At 33.0% G+C, this 10988-nt stretch overlaps 2 protein-coding genes across 2 annotated transcripts; one reads left to right on the top strand and one right to left on the bottom strand.

The window, feature by feature from the left end:
* The first annotated feature begins 329 nt into the window (after nt 1-329).
* On the top strand, nt 330-4717 carry LOC137826784 (protein trichome birefringence-like 34). Its single transcript, XM_068632921.1, has 5 exons — nt 330-759; nt 1175-1352; nt 2444-2640; nt 2835-2993; nt 4275-4717. The coding sequence occupies exons 1-5, from the start codon at nt 398-400 to the stop codon at nt 4621-4623; spliced, it is 1245 nt and encodes a 414-aa protein (XP_068489022.1). The 5' UTR covers nt 330-397; the 3' UTR covers nt 4624-4717.
* Nucleotides 4718-7325: 2608 nt separating this feature from the next.
* LOC137824183 (proteasome subunit alpha type-4-like) lies at nt 7326-10470 on the bottom strand. Its single transcript, XM_068629669.1, has 2 exons — nt 10353-10470; nt 7326-8232 (listed from the first exon to the last, which is right to left on the bottom strand). The coding sequence occupies exon 2, from the start codon at nt 8224-8226 to the stop codon at nt 7474-7476; it is 753 nt and encodes a 250-aa protein (XP_068485770.1). The 5' UTR covers nt 8227-8232; nt 10353-10470; the 3' UTR covers nt 7326-7473.
* Nucleotides 10471-10988: the final 518 nt, after the last annotated feature.

The following is a 10988-nucleotide window of genomic DNA, read 5'->3' as shown; positions in this document are numbered from 1 at the left end:
GTTGTTATCAATTACAAATAATAAAAAGTAAAGTAAAACTTCACCATTTTTTTTTACGAGTACAGTGAAGTTAGAAAAATCCGTATACTTTAGGAGCAGATCAAGTATGTCTGTATATCTGTAGAAGAATTTATGTAATGATGAGGCTAACTAAGTTTGTTTATTTTTATATTAAACCTAAAATTGGTTTCATTGTTAACATAATTTTCTTGATCAAATACTTATATGATACCATTTTGAGTGGAATATATATGAAAAACAAAAGCTTGGAAGTGCATCATACTCTACCTACTACTTTTAGTGGACAAGTTGTCTAAGCTAGAATACAAACCTTTCTCACCAACCGATTGCAACGAAGCTTCAAAAAGGAGGAAGGGATGTTGACGAAGAAGCCAAAATGAAAATGGAGCAGAAAATGGTTGCAGGGAGTTCTTGGGGAGTTAGAAACACCTTTCATTCTCTTGTAGCCATCTTAACCACTCTTCTAGTTCTCACTACCATTTATGCAAGACATGGTAGAGAACGTTTATCTCCAACGATAAATGCCTCTAGTAATTCCTCCTTATCATCATCATCGTCATCATCATCAAAGTGTGACTTGTTCTCTGGTAAGTGGGTTTTTGATAACGAATCTTATCCGTTGTACAAAGAGCAGCAATGCAGCTTCATGTCAGATCAATTGGCTTGTGAGAAGTTCGGAAGGAAAGACCTGAGTTACCAAAATTATAGGTGGCAGCCACACCACTGTGACCTTCCCAGGTGTGTCTCTTCTCTCTTTCTCTTCTCCTTACACAATGTTAGAGATTACACGTTGAGTAGAGATTAAAGTATTTCATTGTATATAAGTGAGTGCAAACCTCACCCATGAACCAGTTTTATGAGGTTGAGTTAGACTTAAAGTCCATTTTGTAATATGGTATCAGAACTATTTCAGTCGGACCGTTATCGAACCACCTGTAATATGTTATCCACGCACGAGCGCAAATCTCAACCCATGAGCTGATTTTTATGAGATTGAGTTAAGCTTAAAGTCTACTTTATAATAGACAAATTATTATATGGTCTAGATCATTGAATACTTTCTTTTCTTCTGTTAGTGTATGGTATATGTGACTAATGAGGTTTGGGAATGTTTTTGAGGATTGTGGAATGTGTTTGTTTGTATGTTAATAAGGTTGAATGCCACAGCATTGCTTGAAAGGCTAAGGAACAAGAGGCTTGTGTTTGTGGGAGATTCACTCATTAGAGGCCAATGGGTTTCCATGGTCTGCCTTGTTGACTCCATACTTCCCAAAACCCTCAAATCCATGCATTCCACTGCCAATGCTTCACTAAACATTTTCAAGGCCAAAGTAAGTCCTCACCATCGTAAGGGTTTGAGATAAATCATAAAAACACTCATACATTCAATACTCAACAATATTCATTGATTTGTATCTTTCTCATTTTATCACATCATATTATTTATCCACCAACAAAAGTTCTCTTTTTGCTTTCTCTATGTAAGCTTTAGGAATCCATATTTTCCTTCAGAAATAGATGCATGCAACCTTATTTCCACAACTAATAAACTGTATTTCAATATTTAAACCTACAAATTCAAAGTGAAGCAACAACTTTAACATTATTATTTTTTTCAGCTAAAAATAAAATAAATAAAAATAAAATATTTTAGGATGTCACAATCCTTATAAAAAAATATATCTTTCTAATAACCTATCACCTTATATTCATCAAAACAATCTACGTCTGGACCATAAATAACTTTCTGTTACTAACTTTCCAAGCCCCAACAAACAAACACTATAAAAAAAAAAAACACAACCCCCAAAGACATTATCAAAATATTGTGTTGCTACAACAAAAATTAATACTTCCTCATCACTTCTTGCGGGTATTATGTGTAATCCTAAAAGTTATTCAGCAACCTAGATTTTTGCAATGGTTTCGGTTAACATAGTAATTTGACCTATTAAATGATATAAATATAAGAGTTATAGAATGATCCTAATATTAATTATTTGAATAACCTTTATTTTGTTTTGTTTGTTATGATTCTAGTATTTATTGATTATTTCTCTTTTTAGCCAAACCTAGAATGAGTGTACTGCTTGTATATGTTCAGATTATTTGCTTTTATCTTACTAGAATAATATTAGAGATATCCATTCTCATATCTTTTGTTTTTTTTACTATTTTGTTCTATCTCTGTTTTATTTTATAATATGACCTCTATAAATTTTGATGGTAAAGTGTCCCAGCTGGCTAAATCAAGGTTTCTTAGAAAGAGAGATCAAATGTGTCTAAAATATTTAAGAGGAAAAATACTAACTGTAAACTTTTGTGTTATGTCCAAAAAGTACTTTTTTTGCATTGTGCTTTAAAAAAATTCTAATATTATTGTCTATGTTGCTGAAATGATTAATTGACATGTGTAATGAAGGAATACAATGCGAGTATTGAGCATTATTGGTCCCCACTACTAGTAGAATCAAACTCAGATGATCCAGTAAACCATAGGGTGGTAGAACGCACAGTAAGAGTGAAGGCAATAGAAAAACATGCTAAGTATTGGACTGATGCAGACTTTCTGGTTTTCAATACATATCTGTGGTGGAGAAGGCCAATCATGAATGTTCTGTAAGTGCAGCAGTTAACCTAACCATCTCTTCCTTTCATTTCATCAACTTGCATGCCAACAGCTCCAACTTCAATTCCAACCACCACATGACATGATTGTGTAGGGTTGTATTGTACTATTCATCACACAATCATGCATCTAACTCCACTTTACAAATTGATTTTGAATGTGACAATTTTAATTGAACAAGCAGGTGGGGATCATTTGGAGACCCAGATGGTGTATACAAAGGTGTTGAAATGCTGAGAGTCTATGAAATGGCCCTGAGAACCTGGTCCGATTGGTTGGAAGTCCATGTCAATCGTAAGAAGACCCAACTGTTTTTCGTTAGCATGTCACCCACTCATGAAAGGTATCCACATCAACATAACAAACTATCATATTTCTTCATTGCTCATGATCATATACATAACCATATCCATTAGACAACCCAAAATGCATGAGTATTTAGTTATGAAAGTGATGCCATCTTATAATCATGAAATATTAATTTATCATGAAGAATATAACCTTATGCTTTTTAAGTTATGTATATAGAATTAATCCAACTGAAATAAGAATTAGATGTGATTCAATAGTTAAAATCTAGAAAAATACTTGGGTTTGAAAAGTGTTTAACTACATTTACAATTTTATGCACATGGGTGGGCCAATTTATCCCAAATATCTATAGTGAACCCTCTCCTCCCAACAAAGTCCATGTTCAAACATTGAGAAGTAATTATAAATTATAAATGGTTTTTCAAACTCAAATTTCAAGTTTCAAATATGTTGTATTGATTCTACGAAAAGCAAAATCATCTTGCTTTTTCGTTAAATACCATTGATGCTAGATGCTTTTTATTTGTAGAAACTTTTAGAAGATTTTTTAATGATCGTTCTATATTGTGTAAGAATACAACGTAGTAATCAAATGGGAAAACGCTTTTATCTCTGTTTGACTGTTTTGCAACTAATCCGTAAAATTAATCAACGATTTCGAAATTGGTTGATATCTTTATTTATTTAAGTGATTACTTATTGGTTGGGAAACAATTAATTTGGTTTATACAGCTACAATTCTCATTTTAATAAAGTACAGAACTCATTCAATGACCATCTACTATTTGTTTTTAATTCAGGTTTCAAAACTTCATACATTTGTGTACAGCTTCTATGCAAAAAATAATGTTAAGAAGGTCCTTTGTAATCATTTTTTTACAACAGATAATGAAGTTTTCCCTTGTTTGTGTTCGATATATTTATAACACAAACATCCCCATTGTTCACAATTCACATAACTTACTATTAATCCAGTTTCAATAACCAGTCATCACAATACAACAATTCTTCAGCTGTAGTTAAATTCAGTATAGAAAGTAATAATTCAGTATGCTACTCATTCATAATATTCATAGTAATTTAAAATCAAATTCAAATCACGATTTTTCAAGCGAACTGTTCCAAGAATATTGAAATTTATGCTTCATACTAGCTATAGTGAATATCTCATTACTCACAAAACTCGAGCAAAATTACAAAACTCGAGCAAAATTACATATCAGAGTATATACATATAGTAAAGTAATTATAGTTCTGTAATTTTACTAGAATGAATGAATATACTAGATGTGTAACTGAGAAAAAATTGCAGGGCTGAGGAATGGGGATCTGCAAAGGGTAACAATTGTTTCAGTGAGACAGATATGATTGCAGAAGAAGGGTATTGGGGCAAGGGATCTGACCCTAAAATGATGCGTGTGGTGGAGAATGTGGTTGATGATTTGAAAGCAAGAGGTTTGAATGTTCAAATTCTTAACATCACACAACTTTCAGAATACAGAAAAGAAGGACACCCTTCTATCTACAGGAAGCAGTGGAATTCTCTAACTCAAGAACAGATTGCAAACCCTAATAGTTATTCAGATTGCATACATTGGTGTCTCCCTGGAGTGCCTGATGTGTGGAATGAGCTCCTTTATGCCTATATTTTCTACCAATAACATATGTTTGACATGGAAAGCTTGCAAAATAGTATATATGTGTTCAAATGACACATTCATTCTATCTATTTAATGATTCTATAATCAACCAAAACTGTAAAGCATGGACTTTCCTTTCTCCTTTAACTTGTTTATGGAACACCACTAATATTCAAAAACATTCCTACGCGTAACAGGGTTAATTTAATAAGGGTGTGTGGATATTTTAAAAATAACAAAGGGGATGATGAAAGACAACATAGATTAGAAATAACAAAAAATATATTGATCTCAAGTTCATACTCATCATAATAATGACATGTATTAGAATTTCAAAAGGCATAACTTGAAGGCCGCGGTATACAAAAGGTTTCGGTGTACAAAATAAAATACAACTACAATACTATGAGGTTCATACACTCCTCTTAAATGGTGTATCCGTGTCGAACACACTGACACTCATATGACAACACTCGTAGGACACGTATCGATGAAGTGTCTTATTAAAAAAATATTTGTTCGATTTCTGATAATTCTAACATGGTTCTGATACAATTTTAAAAATGAAAAATACATTAATTTTCTAAAAACTCAAATTTATTGTATAAATTTTTAGTATAATTATAAAAATAAGGAACAAATCCTTTTGAACCAGCCATGAAAAACATCTTTGAGCTCCAGAAAAAAAAATTGAAACATATTTATGCACATAAATCTTTATAATAAATTTATATAGTTCATTATTGTATAATAAAGTGTTTCGTGTCTTACATTTTAGAGATTTTATGTATATTTGTGTTTGTGTCGTATCAGTGTCAGTGTCTGTACTACATAACAATAAACAAATCATACAGGTCAATTGCCTCTGTAATAACATTTCATCTAATGTTGTGGTTGGACAATGTTATGGAAACTGCTTGTGTCTATTAGAATGGTAACTAGAAGATGGGCAATGTAGTCATCAAAGGTAAAAGTGTGGGATGAGGGAGCTCCGCATAAGGCTTGGAAGAAGAGGTGAATGTGTGTAGGTGTATATGTGGTCGTGTCATATGGAAGGTGCTAGGGTAGTCCTCTATAGAGTTTTCTACTGGGGAATCTTCACTTAGTAAGAGAAGAAAATGATAGGTTGTGCATTTATGCCCTAAAAAAAAAATTCATCATAATTATAACACAAACTAGCAGCCTTACGCTCTTGAAGTTGGGCTGATGTTAGTTTTATTATAGGGATGGAAGGGATTGCATGTGAAGGTGTAGTGGTGGGATGAGAGGGACGTGGTGGGGGCAATAAATGGATGAATGGTTGGGATAAAGTATGGGGAAAACGGAAAGACTGTTTAGAATAATTGATTTTAGATTCTAAAAGCTTGGCTAGGCCCAAGGCTTGGTGATTGAAGTAGGTTGCTAAATAGCTATTTCTCTGTGAATCTTCAAAAGTAGGTCATATATAAAATAGTTAAGTATCATCTCAGGATTTAAGCCCAACACTCGGTTGCAAAGTTTTTCAAAAGTTTTTTAATATTTTGCAAATATGGTGTTTTGACACAGTTTAAATAACTCGGCCCGATGATTAGCATATGTTAAGGGACCAAAGCGAAGTTCAAGGCCACGACTAAAAGAGATCTAGTCATTAAGTTGATGGTTTTGATACATCCATTTAAACCAACTAAGTGCATCACCTCGCATGTAAAAGGCAGTCATACTTAAACAAGAATCCCAAAGAATATTATTAGAAAACTGGAAAAAAAATGATCAACTTGGAATAAGTAGTCTAAGGGGTCACAGTCATAGTTGTATTTTTTATGATTGTATAGGAGAAGGGAGAAGATGTGGAATGGTTGTAGTTGTTGTAGTGTAAGCAGTGTGATTTTTGTTCCCAACCAGGGATGGGATAGAGGAAGTGGCTACGAGAAGAACTTTACCAAGATAAGGAAAATTTCTACAGTTCTACAATCTCTTTCTTTGCCTCTTAACTACCCAGAGTCATTATATTGTTTTTGCTAACTAGTCTATAAGAGATCATCATACTCCTTATAACAGAAATATATTCTTCTTACTCAAGTGACAGCTCATTGCTTCTAGATAAAATTTCTAAACCTTGTGGATTTTTTTTTGTTTCTAATAGAACTTGCTATCTTGGGCCTTCTATCAAACCTACCATTAAGTTGATAAGGAGTGTAATAATCCTAACAAAAATAGTCTTACCTTGAGAGATTTACCTTCTACATTCTTTAATGGCCATACTTATGTAAGTGTCATGTTATTCAAATTCACAAATTCCTTTAAAATAACATATGCTTGACTCTGCCGGAAAAACTTTTACCTCCCATTTTAATGAACATAAATCTCGCATGGAAAGATCAAATATGATACAACTCATATCTTTAAATTACAAAAAAAAAGAAAGAGCCATTCTAATATTTGTCCTACACTAAGATGTCTTGTTCTTAAAGTACTTCAAGGAATTTCAACAACCCCCTTTCTTCTTACAAGAAAATTGTTTCCAATTGACAATTTTGATTTGGAACAGTAACCCAATTTACTGAAAATGTTAGCATAATGGATCACATAATTAATTTGTGCACATATAAGTGCAGTGCATAACTGTAAAGAAATCGCTAAAACGTTATTCTATTATCGATTAATATACTAGATTTGTAATTGACTGATAGAAAGAGAAAGGAAGGGGTGCAAATATCATAGATAAATGTCCTGAAAATAAAAAATAAATACGAACTAAAGCAATTATCATTACTAAGAAACACAATGCTTAAAGTTTGAACTCTGAAATAAATTTGGGACATTTTCTGAAGTCTCTGAAAGGAAGAACGTTCCAAATGCACTGTTTAGGCATAGCATATTACATGAAACAACCTAAGCAGTTTCTGTTGCCGGTTGGGTCACCCCAAACTTCACCAACAGCTTAGTTAGGTTTTCGGAGGAGCAAACTTGATACTTGACTTTTCCAGAGGGTGAGAGTAAAACCTCTGCAAGTTCAAGCTTTTCAGAGGTAAGACTTGTGCTGTCCATAGTTTTACTCAGTACCTTCAGTGCAAGCTGAACTGCTTCTTCCCTTGTGATATCATCCTTGTAGTCCTGTTTCAGAATTGACTGGGCAGCCTGGTTGTTGGCACCAATAGCTGCAGCCTTCCAACCACCATAATTTCCACTGGGGTCACTAGTGTAAAGCTGAAAGCCAAAATTCTTGTCCCAACCTGCAAAGAGGAAAGATACTCCAAATGGCCTGAGACCACCGAATTGTGTGTAACCTTGCTTAGTATCACAGAGAGATTGAACCAGCTGCTCAACAGGCATTGGCTCTTGGTAAGCTAAGGCATAACGTTGTGCCTGGACCCTAGCAGTATTGATTAGGATGTTGGCATCAGACATAATTCCAGCAACGGCACATGCAACGTGATCATCAATCTTGTACATTTTCTCAGTGGAAGTTGAGGTTTGCAGCAGCTTGGATGTGACTTTCTTTTCACCAACAAGAACAACCCCATCTTTGGACAATATCCCTATTGCAGTACCAGCATTCCCAATTGCCTCCATTGCATACTCCACTTGGTAAAGACGTCCTTCTGGGGAGAAGATTGTTGTCCGACTATCATATCTTCGAGACATGTTGATCTGAGTGTTCAGTTAGAACAAATAAAACAAGTGTAAAGAAATGAGTAAAGTATAGCTTTGGTAAAATAAAATAAATGAGAAAAGGCACTCCTATTGAACAGAAAGATAACCATTTAAGTGATTGTTATATTAATACCTTGACTTGAATAGATTAAATGACCACTTTGAATAATAACTCTTTCTTCATGCATTTTTGACAATGGTTATTTTTTGAAATCCACCCATGGATTAATTTTGTTACACTTATCTCTACATAGATTGGAAGCTCAATACAAAATAACAAACTAGTAGAGGAATGTATCAAAATAACAACTTAATAACATAGCAACAAGGAGCAGAATACAAACCAAAATAATAATGCTCACAAATAAGAGAGAATACAAATTCATATTCATTTGAGGTTGGTGACAACCAGAAAATTGCATGTGGAGGTAGTATAAAAGGTTGTTACCAGAGTTACAAGAGTTGACCGTAAAACAAAAGAAAATCTTATTTAGTTTGGGCAGTGCTGATGTTTTGAGGTTTGGAGTGGCTAGAAAGTTTGGGAGATATCAATGCAAATTTTGATACTAACCTTCAAATTAAAAATTAATGAAGAAAAGAAATTGTTTAAATCTGAACCTGAAATGATCAAGACTGCTAGTTCTTTAAAAACAGTTAGAGGGGTTTTGAAAGACAAGGGACGGGACAAGGGGTACATTCTGGATGGAAGCAAATATTAGATAGAACAACAAAGAGAACCAAGATTTCAGAGTGGATACAGATGGTCATTGATGACTATTCAAATTATTTTCAAGCTGCAGGTAAAATCTATCTCCTCATAGGAGGCAAAAACCAGATTCTCAAATTTCAAATATTAGACCATATAGACATCTCCACTACCAGAAGACTGATTGAAAGATGACCATAAATTCACAGAACCCTGGTTCAGTCATCCATCTCAGAGACAGTCTATCACATCAATAGCTCCAAACAAACAATTGTGGCATTCTGAAGCAACAAACAATGGTTGGGGAGCTTTAACTCTTCTATTAAAAAAGTAAGAACATTATTCTGAAAATCACATGAATTACACAAATACATGCTAAGAAAAATGAGAATAAACCTCAGAAGACATGTGGAAGTAATGCATGACTAATGACCTAGAAACTCTGAAAATGTCAGCAATCCAGAAAGGTACAGCCAATAGTCAATTCAAAAACCATTTGAAAGATTTTACAGCCCAGACAGCAAATAAAGGGACAGCACACACAAGTCTTCCTTCCACAAAATCACACAACACAATAAACTTAATTTCAAAATATCACAATTTACAGTATGAAGAAATTCAGAAGCAGGGACTACACATATAGCATTAAAGCTGACAAGTAGAATGGATAATAAGTCCAAAGCAAAAGAACATACAAATGTTTCCCATATTAATAAAAGTGAAACTCGCATTAGAATCCCATACTTCAAATGTGAAACTCAAGTCTCCTACCAAGAAACTGGATCCTAACATCAATTCCATCAAACTTTAAAAGAAACAGATCTTAATCCCTAAAATTGCCCTAAAAATTTGGGGAAGAAATATTAGTCCTAGAAAATGTAAAAGTTCACACTAGTTTAAGGAGCAACCACATATGTCTAACCATATTAACCCTAATACACTAAACAAATTAGTTCCTGAGAAAGACCGATGCGGCTCAAACTCGTGGATTCTCAGGAACCGGAATAGGGCTTTTGCCTTCTTGGCTAGGACAAAATTGAGAATTTCCTAATTAATAAATCATCGTTCAATTCAATAAATCAAGCATTCAACTTAAGCTGAGACCCGTAAAAAAGTGCAAACATAATTTCATCTACCGAATCGTAATTTTATTTCGAAGCACACAGATTTTCCAGAATGTTGAGAATCTACTTTAACTTTTTCCAAAGTTTTAGAAGGTCAAGTTTATAAAAAAAACCCCGATTATTGGCATGGAGAAATACGATTCAGAAACCACAAGAAGAGTGAGATGGTAACACAATCAGAAATTTTAAAAATATAAATAAAAACTTTCAACACATTTTAGACAGAATGCGGGGAGATAAAAATTGCAGGATAAAGAGTAAAGATAAACAAATACAAAAAAAAATACCAGAAATGGTGAAAACGGCGATCGCAGAACAAGAGAGAGAGAGAGAAATAGAGAGAACGCGTTAGCGCAGTGAGTGTTGCTGAAGCTGAAAAGAAAAAGAGCAAGGAATCCAAATCTATAATTTAATAGATAATTATTTTCAATATTATAATAAGTAAATATGTTTAAATATATAAATTATATTATATTTAGAGTTTGTAATAAAGAAATATATTAGAATATAAACAAAATTAAATACATAATGGGCTTCGTTTGATAAATTTCATTAAAATGCATATAACTCTCTTATTTTCAAAAATAGAGAATCTGTCTTTAAATTAAACTTATCACATTTTATTTATTTTTGTTATCCTAAAATTTTGATAATAAAAATAAAAAATAAAAATAAACGGTCATAAATAAGTTATAATATGTCACCAAAATAGCATTTGAAATACAAGGTCTACAACATTTTTTTTTCTCAAACAAGGATTAATGTTAAATTTAGGAATAAACACAGGTTTACTTTATATTAGAGAAACTAAAATAGATTTAATGTTTAAAGATTTAATGACTTAATTAGTAATGACATTAAAAAAAGACTAATTTATCATTAAACTCGAATGAGCATTCTTCTCGTTCGAAGGGATTTTGGTT

Source organism: Phaseolus vulgaris, chromosome 8 (genome assembly GCF_000499845.2).
Source record: "Phaseolus vulgaris cultivar G19833 chromosome 8, P. vulgaris v2.0, whole genome shotgun sequence".
NCBI classification, from domain to species: domain Eukaryota; kingdom Viridiplantae; phylum Streptophyta; class Magnoliopsida; order Fabales; family Fabaceae; genus Phaseolus; species Phaseolus vulgaris.
The sequence above is the reverse complement of the archived record's forward strand: the minus strand, read 5'-3'. Positions and strand labels throughout refer to the sequence as shown.